Here is a 15,328-nt window from a genome sequence, read left to right on the forward strand (position 1 = left end):
GGAGAAAAGGAGGCTGAGGGATGACCTTATTGCTGTCTACAACTACCTGCAAGGAGCTTGTAGCGAGGTGGGTGTTGGTCTCTTCTCCCAGGTAGCAAGTGATAGAACAAAAGGAAGTGGCTTCAAGTTGTGCCAGGGGAGGCTTAGATTGGATATTAGGAAACATTTCTTCACCAAAAAGGTTGTCAAGCATTGGAACAGGCTGCCCAGGGAAGTGGCTGAGTCACCATCCCTGGAGGTATTTAAAAGACGTTTGGATGAGGTGCTTAGGGACATGGTGTAGTGGTGGTCTTGGTAGTGTTAGGTTTAGGGTTGGACTTGATGATCTTAAAGATCTTTACCAACCTATACGATTCTGTGATTCTGTGAAAATATTGGAAAAACTCAAAACTGTTCTTCAAAAAAAGCAACTCAAACAGTAAATTACTGTCATGTAATGATAGATAGCTATATATATGCTCTTACTATTTATGAAAAAAAATCTTTTTCTGTGCCAAAAAATAGATCATTGCTTAAACAACAGATGTAGTTTTCTCCCAATAAAATACGTGGAAGCCTAGAGCCACCAATGTTGCCAATGTTCAGAACACTCTTCTCAGATGACAAGCTTGAATCCATCACAGTATACTATTTAGAATAATGAACTTCTGTTCTCATAACTTTGCCATCTAGAGAATGAAAAAAACCACTACCTTTACAATGAGCATATGGCATTGTCATTACATAATCTTCTCCCCTATTTAGGAATGTTAGCCGTCCTTCTCCATCTAGTATGGCAGATAACGAATTCCCTGAAATTCAAAGACAGAAAATCACATTTCTCACCCTGCAAGACAACAGTCAACATTTCCTAATCACTGAGCAACAAAATTAAGAACATCAGTATATTTAGCATTGCAATCTATCCTGTCTAGTGAAGCCACTATAATACACAAAATTTCCAATTAAAAATTAAAATACTCCAAAAATAGAAATTAATATTGCGAAGACCAGTAGCAAAAATTTGTAAGGGAAGGATGATACAGTGATCAAACCAGTGATTCTTCTAACAGCCTTCTTTCATCCACAAAACACAGCTCATTTGCACCGATTTTACACTCCTCAATAAAGGTACAACCAGAAAAACCCATTATTTACCATAGAATTTGGATTTGGCCAGAATGCTACCACTAAGGCAAAAACCATCCTTGCGGTTGCTAACATAGAAGGCAGATATTGGAGGATGATGGGATACCTGTTGAAAAAAACCACATATTTAAAAAAAAAGGAACATGCAACATAGTATAAACCTTGAGCTAATAATGACAGAATGCAAAATCCAAGCTGCCCATAATACAGTTAATATATGTGAAATGTGACTATAATCTTTAAAGATAAAGATCAAGCAAACATTCTTACCGAATTTCAAGAGTTAAGAAAATTAGCACCTGACTTTTACTGGAGGAAGAGGAAACAGAAATGCTGGAAACACCTTTCTCTCTGTCTCTCTAGAAAGACACACTCAAAGAGACACTGTAAAACAACCTACACTCATCAGGAGAGCTTTTAGGATACTATTCATACATTTAAATACATTTTCTGAAACTGCTACATCGTTTATCTAGCACAAAAATGTGAAATACTTATTTTTCTTCAAAATATTTGTGCTGGTTATTGCAGCTACCTGTTCTGCAATGTAAAAAGTCTTGCTGTTTGTCCTTGGATGAATCCACATGCAGCGGAAAGTCTCACCGAGTATAGGATTGTATGGCTTTTTTAGTCCCTAAACAGAAACAGAACAGAGAGTAACCATACAATGCAGGTACAGAACTTACAAAATATCTTCACTGACAGACTGATAAAGTAAGACACACACACAAAAAATCATAATATATATGCTGAAGCACATTGTACTTGATTTCATCATTTGAATATTATGCTCAGTTACTCTGCTCTTCATGCTAAGGAAATTGGCATAGATTTAGTATATCTGCTAAACTATTCCAGGCTACGCATAAGGACAAACGGAATATAATAATTTTTGTAGGAGAATTATTACAGACCTTTTGTCTGAAGTTAGGTAGTAAGTACTTTCTTCTTTCAATACTGTTTCCCACCAACATGACTATAAAGAATATTTAGCGTAAAGCTAAATGAAGTGGTGGAAATATTAATCCTCCAACTGCAGCACGTTATCACCAAAGAATGGTAAACATAGAACTGGCTCAACTTCTTCACAAAACATTTAGTTCAACTTCTACTTCAAGGGAAAAAACACACAACTGAACATAGTCTATTTTAAGCATGGCTAGGGACCAAAAAGGTCCACAATGTATTTGCGCGAATAATGAATACTTAACCTTGCTTATAAAAAATGCATAACAAGATAATTTAAAAACAAAAAACTTACTCTGGCACATCCCTAAACCCTCAAGCTAGACCTAATGACTAAAGTAAAGACAATATGTGAGAGTACACCTTTGGCTTTTTGTAGAATCCCGACAAATACCACTTCACTACTTTTTTCATGCGGTTGTAAGCATTCTCTTCAAGAGCAGCTCTATGAAACAAACAGAACACACAGATCAAAAATCAATATTGTTTCAGTTATAACACGCTATCAATCATTGTGATATATCTTGTATCTAGGAGTTGACTAAAACAAAGGTTTTGTGATTTGCAGTACTGTAAAACTTTCAGCCTGATTGCTTCAAATTCAGTTTTCAAATAATTGCCTGAAAATGGAAATAAAATAACAGAAATGGTATTTCCATAAGTGAGTCTGTTCTTTGCAACATTAAATCCTGTTCCACCCCCACTGAAGTTCTTCCATTTATAAAAGGCACCACTTTAGAGAACTGGCCTACTTAGGTACAGAACTTACTGTTGAATAATCTTTCAATTTACAGTCTTTAATTTATTAGCTACATTTGAGCAGGCAACTATAAATCTGAATGGAACTTAATACTGTATTTAAAAGGTTAACTGGTACTGTTTTACCATTTTAAATATGCCTCCTAGAGAAAAAAAATAAAGCTAATTTTGAGAAGTCTTCTAATCAGCCTCCAGAAGCTAAACCAGAAATGTCTGCAACACAACTGCTATTACTAAGAAGGGACAGACTTCAAGATGTACCATATGAACTCAGGCAGTTAGCTTTCAGAAGACAAGGATATCTGATGACTGATGCATTGTCAGACAAACATTCAAACTCTAGGCAGTCTGATGTTGTTTAAGTAGACCGGATCAAATGTTTCAATATACACTGTTACCCCATTTTATTTTAAAAAATGAAAAGAACAAAAACCAGAGAGAGGGTTGACTCACTCAGACAGAAAGTCTGCATGGTAGTAGTAATCAGACAGCTTGTCCAGGAAAGACCGAGGTTCCAAGATAAACGTAGGCAGTACAACCTTGGACAAGTCCATTCCTGGCCGGACTTGCTTCAGCAGTGTCCAGATCAGACTTTTGTTTTCTTCTGACACTACTTCTGTCTGAGCAGCCTCCCCTGCCTAGGATGAACCAAAAACTGCTTACAGAAAGGAGAAAGAAAATAATCCTCCAGAAGACAGGTCAACACATTCTAAGGATGCAATAAGAATGGAAAATGGATGCTTAAAATGAATGACTCGGAGAAGCTGAAGCAACTATGGGAGAAAGATAAAGTTTCTCTAAATACACTTATGATACATCTTTAATGAAGTATGATAGATATACTATTCAGCATTAAAAACTGCGTTTGCTTTCATCAGCCCTAAACCAGAAAAAATTGAGGTAGAATGTTGTTCAGAAATCCTCCCTTAGTTCTTTCCTAGGCATCAAGTACATGATCCTGTGTTCTCACATGCAGGACTTACATAGCAAAGGGCTATTCATTCTACCAACTTTTCCCCACAATGAAAGCTGCCACATTTATGCTTTTCATTGCCTTGACCAGTGTCAAGGTATGAGTCAACAGTATGAGTGATTTTCCTTAAAAAAAAAAAGAATACTGAGGGGTAAGTGAGCAAACCCAGCAGCTGCACCCCAATATGCTCCTTTCTGTCCAAGAACAGGGGAGATATTCTTCCTTACAGTTTCTGAAATCGAAAGCAAAGGCTGTAGGAAAAGCATCCCTCTTTCCAGAACAGTTCTAAAACGCATATTCAAGAATTTATTGTCAACTTAAACTCCTCAACTTTTCCTAAACTACTGCTTCTTCTAGAAACAATACTAGAAAGCAATAAAGCACGAAGTATTCATGTCCCATAGGTATGAAAAAAACCCTCATAGTTAGCACTTGAGAAGAAAGGGGAAATCTGTGAAAAAGGTCATCTCAATTTCTGTTACTAAGTTTTTTGGTATCTTTATAGCAAGTAAAACATACAAATCCCTGTCATATTTGCCTGTGCAGATACATAAGACAACCTGCAGTAGTGGAATGGCAGCTCTGGGGCATCATATTAGAATGCAAGGTGACATCAGAAACACAGCAAGCCTTCCACTGAATTCTGCAGACCCCATAACTGCTTAACTCCTCTCTTGCAGTAGAAAAAAAGAGACGTCAGCTTGCATTAAAATCTTCAACTTGAAGATTTTTACTTGAAGAAAAAAACAGCAGTAAGTTAATCAAAAACAAACAGAAATAACAACAAAAGGACAGGCAGACATGGTCAACTTGCTGCAGGTGGCCCTTTCAAACTGAGCACCTTCTGTCTTAGCAATATTCCAGATAATCTCATTACCTCTGTCAAAATCTCAGACACGAGCATAAGAGTGGCAAAACAGAGCAGAACATGGGTGAATAGAACTTTTTCCCCCCATTATTGCTGAAAATATAAAAGCCAATTCTGCAAGTCAGCTTTGAAGCGTAGTCTGACCCCTAAAATATCAACTTTCTATTTGGAGAAGCTGCTTGCTCACTACATCAACAGCACTTTTACCTCCCCAAGTTCTTCGTGACTCTGTTCTAAATAAGTAGTTTCCTTGATATCAATTGGTTCTGGATCAACATAAGAATCATCCTGCCGCTCCGATGTGTCGCTATCACTTTCTTCGCTTTTCCCCAGTCCATCGTTATCAGATTCCTCGTGGTCATGGTCATTTTCCTTATCAGATTTGTCAGAGTACATATCTTGATCTTTAAAGTGATGCCTTTCAATTTCACTGTCATTTAACCTACAAAAAATAAAGGCTAAATGAATCTTCAACTTCACACAATAATTTCATGTTTCCAAACCAGGATCTTAATAACATACATGCTAAAACTGCCAATACCAAGCCTGATCTGGCAGCAATGTCAAACTAGCTTCACTGGAAACATATAGGATGTACTCTTCTCACTGAACTGTCAAACGCACCAAGTTTAGAATATTTCCATTGGAAGGGACCTACAATGGTCTTCTAGTCCAACTGCCTGACCACTTCAGGGCTGACCAAGAGTTAAAGCATGTTATTAAGGGCATTGTCCAAATGCCTCTTAAACACTGACAGGCTTGGGGCATTGACCGCCTCTCCAGGAAGCCTGTTCCAGTGTTTGACCACCCTCTCAGTAAAGAAGTGCTTCCCAATGTCCAGCCTAAACCTCCCCGGGTGCAGCTTTGAACCATTCCCACCTGTCCTGTCACTGGATACCAGGAGAAGAGATCAGCACCTCCACCTCTGCTTCCCCTCCTCAGGAAGCTGGAGAGAGCAATGAGGTTGCCCCTCAGCCTCCTTTTCTCCAAGCTAGACAAACCCAAAGTCCTCTGCCACTCCTCACAGAAAATTCCTTCCAGGCCTTTCTCCAGCTTTGTTGCCCTCCTCTGGATGCATTCAAGGACCTGAACATTCTTCTTAAATTGTGGGGCCCAGAACTGCACACAGCACTCAAGGTGAGGCTGTACCAACGCTGAATACAGCAGGATGATCACCTCTTTTGACCGGCTGGTTATGCCGTGTTTGAAGCACCCCAGGATGCGGTTTGCCCTCCTGGCTGCCAGGGCACACTGCTGACTCCTATTGAGCCTGCTGTCAACCAGCACCCCCAGATCCCTTTCTGCAGGGCTGCTCTCCAGCCACTCCTCTCCCAATTTATACTTGTGCCTGGCATTACTCCATCCTAAGTGCAGGATCCAGCATTTAGACTTGTTAAATTTCATCCCATTAATCATTGCCCAATGCTCCAATCTATCTAGATCCCTCTGCAAGGCATCTTGTCCCTCAAGAGAGTCAACAGCACCTCCCAGTTTGGTATCATCAGCAAACCTGCTAATGGTGCCTTCAACTCCTGCATCCAGGTCATTGATAAAAATACTGGACAGAACAGGCCCTAGGATTGAGCCCTGAGGAACACCGCTGGTGACTGGTTGCCAGCCATACGTAGCACCATTCACTACATCCCTTTTAGCCCTGTTGTTCACCTAGTTCTTCACCCAGCGGTGTCATGAACCTGCTTATCTCACAGCTGGATAACTCGTCCAGAAGGATGCTGTGAGGGGCAGTATCAAAAGCCTTACTAAAATCCAGAAAAGCTACATCCACCACCTTCCCTTCATCCACTAGGTGGGTGACCTTATTGTAGAAGGATATCAAATTAGTTAAACAGGACTTTCCCTTTGTGAACCCATGTTGACTGTGCCCGATGACTGCATTGTTCTTTAAATGTCTTTCAATAGCAGCCAGTATATAATCTTCATAATTTTTCCAGGTACTGAGGTTAGACTAACAGGTCTGTAGTTTCCTGGGTCTTCCCTCATGCCCTTCTTGTAAATTGAGTAATGTTGGCTAGCTTCCGGTCAGCGGGGACCTCCCCAGACTCCCAAGACCTTTGGCAGATGATTGAGAGGGGTCCTGCTGTAACATCCACTAGGTCCTTCAGTACTCTGGGATGAATCCCATCAAGCCCCATGGACTTACAAACATTCAGCTGATACAACTGGTCTCTTACAATTTCAGTGTCCACAAATGGAAAGTCACTGTTCCCACACTTGTGGTCCTCCAACTCAGAGGACCAGGCAGCCCAAGGTCTACCAGTATTATTAAAGACTGAGGCAAAAAAAAGTATTGAATGTCTCCATGTTTTCTTCGTCCCTATTTTTCAGGTGACCATCTTCAACAAGTATCAGTGCAATGTTTTCCTTGGACCTCCTCTTGCTATTAACATACTTAAAAAAGCTAGCTCTCAGTTGAAGCTAAAATTGCTTTCACCTTTCTTCTCCCTCTCCTGCCAACCCCGTTAAAATGAGGCCTGCAGGTTTTGTTGCTTAGATAGTTAAGCACACTGAATACTCTTAGAATATGCTATATCGAAAGATCTACTTAATTAAACCATTAGTCTTAATTAGACTTAACACTTGTAGCTAATTGCTGTGATTGTAATCTGGGCCAGCTACTGATATTAAACTACTATTCATGAGCACAGATCTCCAGCTGGATTGTACACAGCAGTTTTATTGTTGCCATGAGATAATGGAAGGAGTAAAACTGTAGCTGAGCCTGCTTGGTCATCTGGACAGGGCCTTGAGTCTGGGCCAGGGGCAATAATTTGCCTTTTCTGTGCTTTTTTCAGACTATCTATGCCAGAAAGAACTGCATTTCTCCCAGTCCAGGTCTTCTGTCTCAAATACAGGAGCATACTCTTAACAGCAGTACAAAATTCCTGCCCACCCAGAAAAGACAGATGGGCAGCTAAATCTTCATAGGTAAAAGGGATTATTTGAAATAAATTTACATCCACCTGAAAGTACATTGAATTGGTGGAAGATTACTGAGAGAAACTCCGCACAGCGCAAGCTTCAGACCCAATTACTTCAAATAAAGGACTAAATCTTTTATATTTTCTAATGCACTTTGGTACCACAATTGCAGTGTTTGAAAACACCATTCATTCGCCATGCTTGTTTAATAATACATTGCCACAAAAGCTTATGCTCCCAAAAATCTGGCTGAAAGTATTTACTGAAATAAACAGGGAGTTACTCAAGGGCACTCTGACATTAGACACCAGGTTATACTAGATAATTTCAACTTTTGTGCATTTAATTTAATAATGGGGTGACTGAATCATTATTCATCCATCTGATGATTCAAAGCTGAGACATGCTGAAACCATTTAAATAACGACAGGATTATTCATTTCTTTAACCAAAGAACAGCAACTTATATTCACATCTACCAAGTTTTGTCACATGTACTAAACTTATTTTCAAGTGAAGCTAATAAGAGAGACCAACTTCAAGATACAAAAAATTAAAACTTTAACAGTTTAACTGAGTACTTAAACTTACTGAGGTAATACTCAATCTTGAGTTCCTTAGGCCAAACTTTCCTCTGTATCCACTTCGCTTGAAAAAAGATTTTTTTGTTTTATCCACATACAATATAAAACACAGTGCAAATAAGGCATATAGAGAGAATTCAGGAGCAAAAAGAACTGCAACCTTAGAAAGAGATTCTTCCTGTGGAGAAGTTATCACTACAAGGTTCTGTGAAAAGGACAATCAGGTTTAGTAATTAATTCACTTACGGTAAGTTTTCTCCACTGTGCAAGTTGTTAGCACGAAGCAGACCATAGAGAGAGACATGAGTACTGTCTGCTGAAGAGTTCAAATCATGTTCTTTACCTTCTCTAATCATTGTACGTTTAAGTAGACTTGAACATTTCAATGCCAGCTCCAAAGCATCCATCCAACACCTGCCTAAAGACAAATTTATTATTAGACTAAAAATTAAGGATTTAACTAAACTATACAACTTCCATTTTCTAATTTCACAGCCCTTTTGGATCTGCTTACATTGCCTTTGAAGACATACTTCAGAGCTGTTCCATGTTACATGCATTGGATTTTAGAATTTGGTGGGGACATAAAAACAAGTCATAACTACCCAGCTCTGGTACAAGGGATGCTTCAGGGTAGGACAAGCAAGGTATATCATGATTCTGTTAGAGCATATTCCAGCATTTCTTCCTTAATGCAAGTACGGTTCCATCCAGGCCCTAACTGTTGAATTCCTCCAAAGCTGCCTGCAGCCCTGCTCTAGTTTTGAAAACTAAGTAACTGCATCAGTTGGCAAAATTTGCTCATGTAATACAATGACAATGTGGAAAAGGAGCTATAATGATAGCATATAAATGCAATTTCAATATAAAATAGCAGACATTTTAATTTTGGGGGGCAAAAAGTAACTAAACAAATTTGTGTGTTCTTTCCACTCCTTACTTCTTCATTTCCATGTATCTAATCCATTTTTTCAAATACAGAAGGCAAACGTAGTCCTATTTTTAAAGTCTGCAGGGATATGCTTAATTAACTAGTAGAAGGAAAGCAGCTGCTAGAACAGTCTTAAATTTTGTTTCAACATTGTAACCTTTGAAGATGATTGCATTGATATTGACCATCACCTTCCCAGTGATGAAGGGTGTTACAAAACTGTATTTTGAAGGAATTTTTACTACTAGAACTCTGTGCAACTGCTGTACTTTATAATACAAATGCTTTCATTAGAAAGAATGTCCACATTAGCACTTTAGAAAGGCACTAGCTTGAGTATTTAGACATACATTAATATAGTTAAATCTGAAAGAAACCTTTCCCCCTCCTCTACCCAGCCAACACAAGGCACCTGCAAGGAGTTCAACGACAGTTTCTTCAGGTCAAAATTTTCCTTTAATAACCGTGAAAAACTACTAGTACCAACACAATTGGATGCACTAAGTTAAGGGAGAAACTTAACAATGACTAAACTGCAATCACAGTGCTGTAATAGACATGGTAAGACAACTGAAGCCATCGCTTTCTAATAACTAACTGCTGTCACTGCAGAAACAAGCTGAAATATCTATTTACCATCTGATTCTGAAGCAGCTCGGATGATCAAGTAACTGCTGGGCAATGGCTGAGTTATAGAACCAACTGCTTCGCCTTTGGGACCCTTGAAATACACAAAACAAGCAACAGCATCAGATATTTTAATTCAGTTTTACAGTTTATCATTCAATGTAATAACAAGCTGACACACTGCAGGGCTATTTACTGTCACTCAGCAACATCTAATGAAGACATGAATGGAAAGATGGACAGCCCTCTTTTACTGGATTTCTTCTTCAAAGACTTCATTCTAAGTATAGCTCCCAATTCAACACCACTTTAAAAAGAACGGTCTTTGGGATTCAAATATTTTTGGGTGTTTGTTTTTTTTTTTTCTTGGTAAATCAAACGTGGACTAGTAACTTGGAAATGCTCTGCTGATGCTACTTATAGCAAGATGACAAAAGCATCAAAAGGAATGCCACGGGGGAGCCACCCTCACTGTCTGGGGATTCCTGCAGATGGCTGTAGAGAGATCACAAGGGACAAGACATTCTCCTCTTCAGCTCAATATTTCAGCTGAAGAGGTAAGACTGAAAGCAAGCAAAACAAAAGACATGTCTGTGGGGTGGTTTAAGAGAGCTGATTTACAAGAAATGCAACCTAGTAGAAGACCCCACATTTGTACAGCAACTGGCTCTTCCCCCTCCACTTCCATTCATTGTTGTTGAGAGCAAAGGTTCCTCTCAATTCCTATGAGGATGCTACGGTTCATAGCACAGAGAGACACGAGGGCAAGCCAAACCCCTGCAGAGAACGGGAGGCCCTCTTCCATGATCCACTTCATGCTTATTTTACATGATAATGTGGTTGGTGTCTCAGCAGCATCCTCCAGAACTGTGTGATTTTTGCCTGTCTTCAGAAGACAGATGAGTCAACTGATATTTAAATAAAATGGAAATAACTCCTCCCACCCAAACACTATGTATTGCTAGAGGAACCCACTCATCCTTTATCCTTCCCTCCTTCCCCTTCAACCTCTCTACCTATCCAGTAGTCAATTCCACACAATATTTAGGTGCCTAACTGTAGGCTTGGCATTTAAATAAGAAAAAATAAAGATGATGCCCAGGTCTATAAAAGACAGTTAGATGCTTAAGTCTCTCTATAAAGGGTATCAGCAGGACACCATGACATTATGTTCAACTGAAAGACACACGGAGGATGCCAAATGCCAAAGTTTAATTTTCACTATGAAGTTCTTCACATTCCAAATTAGAAGAAGAAAAAAAAAAATCCAAAAGACCTTTCCATTTCTGTTGAGGTTAATTTTGGAATAAAATGTTAAACCACCATTTTAAAGCCCCTTCAAAAAAAGTTTACCTATGGTAACTTTAAGACAACTGGTAGGCAAAGAGGGCTGTATTAAACATAGTTGAAGCTATCATTGAAAGCTGGGTTAAGCCTGCCTAACTGATGAGTTAACACATTTTGGTCTGGATTGATTTCCCCACATAGAAGCCTAATGAAAAGCCAGTACAAGGCTTAGAAGAGGGAATTGGAAAGCCAGCAGAAGTTTTGAGCACAAGCAGGTAAAGGCAGATATTTTAGAAGCAAGCAAATGAGACAGCCAGAACGTTTCTGAGGGTGAGAGGCGACTAACGAGGAGTCTTGGTGGCACTTAAATACCAATACAGGCAAGCTAGTGCTGGTGTAAATGATGTTCAGAAACTCCCGAATAGTCGGTACAGAGTAACAGCAACTCGGGTGTTAGAAACAAGATCCCAAACCCCAGTCCCCCTCCAAGTGAGCAGAAAGGTGCACCTATGAGAAGTCTTTGATGAAGCAGCAACACAGGGATTTAGGAGTTAGCGAGTTACGAGAACCGGGAGGGACAACCCCATGCATGAGCACTCCTCGTCGCGAGGGTGGGCAGGCAGGGAAGAGGTCTCTTTCTCACCGGGCCCCTGGGGAGGGGAGAGCACCGAGGCACGGTGCAGCGCCAGGGCTGGGAGAGGTGCTGGGGTGCTGCACAGAGGGGACCGCGGCACCGGGGGTGCACCAGCGCCGTGCTAAGACCTCAGCTGTCACAAGTCCTCGAAACTCTCAGGTCACAGAACATGGACTAAGGGCAGACCTCTGCCTGTGAGATCTCCGCTCTAGGGTTATACTGTGAGCAACCCCAGGGAAGTGGTTGAGTCGCCATCCCTGGAGGTATTTAAAGGACGTTTGGATGAGGTACTTAGAGACATGGTGTAGTGGTGGTTTTTGGCAGTGTTAGGTTTATGGTTGGACTCGATGATCTTAAAGGTCTTTTCCAACCTATATGATTCTGTGATTCTGTGGTATGCTACTTACTCTGTGTCAAACAACTAGAATTTAGAGATGAAGTGTGGTTTGGGGTTTTTTATAACGCAAGAAAGCTATACTCCCCTAGGTGCTTTGACAATACATTGATTAAACCCCAATGAATAATTTGCAGTGAACATTTAAGTAGACCGACTTATTTTGGAATAACTGCTTGTGGATCTTGATTTCCTCTAATTGATTACTGTTCCAAAAGCACTGGACATTTTTCTTTGATATCACCCATTATGGTTTCAAAATCAATTTTCGGTATGTTAGTGTTCTGTACACAAGAGACATTAGTTTCCATTTGTTAGGTGACTTTATTTGAACTGTCTCTGTTCCTGACAGAATGATGGTACAACTACTCCAGTACAAGGTAATGGGCAAGTTAAAAATTCCGCTAGATTAAAAAAATTTTGAAGTTTACTTCCTACAGAATATTCATGCCAGTAAAACTCAAATGCCATGAACATTCAGAGGAAGCAATAAAAACTCATAAGCAGTCACACTTGACTAAATTTACTCATGATAAATTATTTGCAGTAACTTTTCCAGTTACTAATTTTAGAAAACTGAAATGGCATCAGGACTGGGCACATGAGGAAGACAGAATAAGGTACAGCGCATCAGCTACCTCAGACTGTGGGAGGAACATCAAAGACCACAGCAACAGGCTTAAGGGAGCATGTGAAGTGACTGGCCACAAACCACTGCAGAAGAGAATTTGCAGTCTGCCAGAAGGACACACTATGGGACATGTGTTGAAGTGAGAAAATCTCCTGCAGTACTTATACCTGTGTAAGCACTTCTTGCAATGTCATCTTCCTGCACTGACTGCAAACAAGGCTCATTTTGCCTTAGACTTCAGGCTTGTTCTGGCAAATCTACTCTGTAAATCAGTCAATTGCTATTATGCTTATGAAAGTTTGCCTCATGATAATAAATCTGTAACGAGGACATTATAATTGACTAGGTGAACATGGCAGAAAAAGGTTTCAAACTTCAATGCCTTTTATCTAATTAAATCCAGTAATTCTCAACTGCAAATAGCCATACCAAAATGAACAAACGCCACTCCAGCTCTCAGCACATTTAGAATGGACAATATCAACTTGTTCAGGTTCAAAATTTGACCTACCTTAAAAAAGTAAAAATCTGGTGGGGCATGTCCTCTAAATTCTAAATATCTAGTTAAAAAAACAAACAAATCCATTTCTCATTGCCAAGCAATAAAGAAATATAAGACTGATTTGTGATCTTCTGCAGACAGGCCACCACTTTGCAATGTATGTATACATGATCATAAATAAAGCATATTAACACCAAACCCTATAGCTTTGAAAAAGGATGTAAGTTTGTGTTCTGCAAATGTGAGATCACCACTAATTAGTGAAAAGTCCTTCTAAGCAATATTAAAATAAAATCATTCAAAAGCAACTACAAAAGATTTGATCTAAGTTTGGTAACTTTAGATAACATTGATAATGGTAACAATTCAGAAAGACCACAAACAAACATCAGGAATTATGCTAGCTGACTGACTTCCCAGTCTGAGATAAGGAAGACAAAATCAATGCAGCATATTCTACAGATGTGACAGTACATCTATATCAATTTAAGAATCAGAAGATACAGTCTCACAATTAGTAGCTATCTTAAGATGTATGTTTCAGAGGGCATAATTAATTTATTATGACGAGGGTCCTAATATTGTACAGTAATTTCATCTAAAGCAAGATGTCATTTCAGGAGGTAAATATGTTCACTTGTGCTGTGCTTCCACACCCCCTCTCCATATGCAAACACAAAACAAGGACTACAATAGTTTGTTTACTAGAGTATAAACAATGAGTAATAGCAAACATTAAAGATTCTTATGAGAAATTTAAATAAACCTTTGCTATGCAGAACACACTGTGCTTTTCAACACTTACAGATAAGAGCTGCTCACAATATTATGCCATGTATGACAAAGCAAACAGACATCAGAACTGAAGGAAAACATTTATCTTCATAAAATTGTAGCCAAAAAGGAACAAAACTAGCTAACAAGTTGCAATATAAGCTATTATTGCACAAGGAAGTCATTTGAATTTCTACTCTTACAAGCAAATTGAACTACGCTGACATTTTATTACATGAATAGAGGGCTGGAAGCCAAGAAATGTTTATAACTCATCTCAACTCTTTCATTTTGGCAAATCACTTCCCTCCTTAATTTCTCAGATTCAATTGATGTAAAAAATAATATTATACACTCATTCCTTCTCCTTACATGACTGCCAGTGATGGCATTAACTTCTTTTAATGGCACCCCTCTGCACACCACACTTCTGAAGCTATTTAAGTATACAGAGCAGCATCAATCAAATACTTTTTGTGATGAAGAGGACTAGATGTTGAAGGCTTATATTCAGAATAAACAAACCATTAAAGTTATAACAGAAAATGCAGTTCAACTTTTCATTAAGCTTGTCTGTACTCATAGCTGGCTAATGCTAGTCATCCGTTAAGAACCATATATGCTACCACTAACCTTTATAGCCCATATGGACTGCTCCAAAGGATGAAAAAGCTTGAAACAAAAGCCATCTTTTTTAGAAGGCCTCTCAATGAGTTCACAAGCATTCAGGAGCACTGTTCCTACCCACTGGCCATTTTTGGGTGTTTTGTAAACAAGCAACACTCCTGGTTTCAGTACACACCACAGTTTGGTCCAGCTTTTCAAGGTACCACGAATCTAGAAGATAAATAGTTAGAGTTATATCTCAGTGAAGCCAATACCAAAACCATCCCCCTTAACAAAATGAAAATTAAAATTTAAATATTTATTAGTTTTTATTTCAAGCAAAGTTTATCAGGTCTATCAGAAGTTTATCCAGGTTTATCAAAGACAATACAAAGGTACAGTTTCAGTGCTCACTCTTCTGTTCTTTCTTGATGAATACTTATTCTACAAATGGGTACACACACACATCCAGATATGGGAAGTATGACAATTCATCTGAAACTTTCATCACTTTTCCTATCTGGAACATATTTTATCACTAGCATGAAGACAGGATAATCTTTGGAAACAGAGCTCCTCTGCAAACAGGGCAGACATCCGATAAGAAAAATAGGATATTCACAAAATAACTCAGATATATTTGAATTTCTTAGATAAAACCTCTTCTAACAGCTGTTAGCTTCAACCCATACGTGAAATATAAGATCTTTTCAAGTCCCTGAAT

At 39.0% G+C, this 15,328-nt stretch overlaps 1 protein-coding gene across 7 annotated transcripts in view; it reads right to left on the minus strand.

Annotated features, from left to right (window-relative positions):
• The window catches only part of OSBPL8 (oxysterol binding protein like 8), a 101,468-nt gene that overhangs the window by 15,610 nt on the left and 70,530 nt on the right, over positions 1 to 15,328 (minus strand). For all 7 annotated transcript variants that reach the window (XM_075495825.1, XM_075495852.1, XM_075495818.1 and 4 more), the window contains 9 exons: positions 14,632 to 14,835; positions 9,786 to 9,870; positions 8,465 to 8,636; positions 4,902 to 5,136; positions 3,307 to 3,491; positions 2,458 to 2,539; positions 1,664 to 1,762; positions 1,138 to 1,234; positions 693 to 791 (listed from right to left, as the gene is read on the minus strand). In XM_075495825.1, coding sequence (XP_075351940.1) covers positions 693 to 791; positions 1,138 to 1,234; positions 1,664 to 1,762; positions 2,458 to 2,539; positions 3,307 to 3,491; positions 4,902 to 5,136; positions 8,465 to 8,636; positions 9,786 to 9,870; positions 14,632 to 14,835 — 1,258 coding nt within the window. The remainder of the gene's footprint in view (positions 1 to 692; positions 792 to 1,137; positions 1,235 to 1,663; positions 1,763 to 2,457; positions 2,540 to 3,306; positions 3,492 to 4,901; positions 5,137 to 8,464; positions 8,637 to 9,785; positions 9,871 to 14,631; positions 14,836 to 15,328) is intronic.

Source organism: Mycteria americana, chromosome 1 (genome assembly GCF_035582795.1).
Source record: "Mycteria americana isolate JAX WOST 10 ecotype Jacksonville Zoo and Gardens chromosome 1, USCA_MyAme_1.0, whole genome shotgun sequence".
NCBI lineage: Eukaryota > Metazoa > Chordata > Aves > Ciconiiformes > Ciconiidae > Mycteria > Mycteria americana.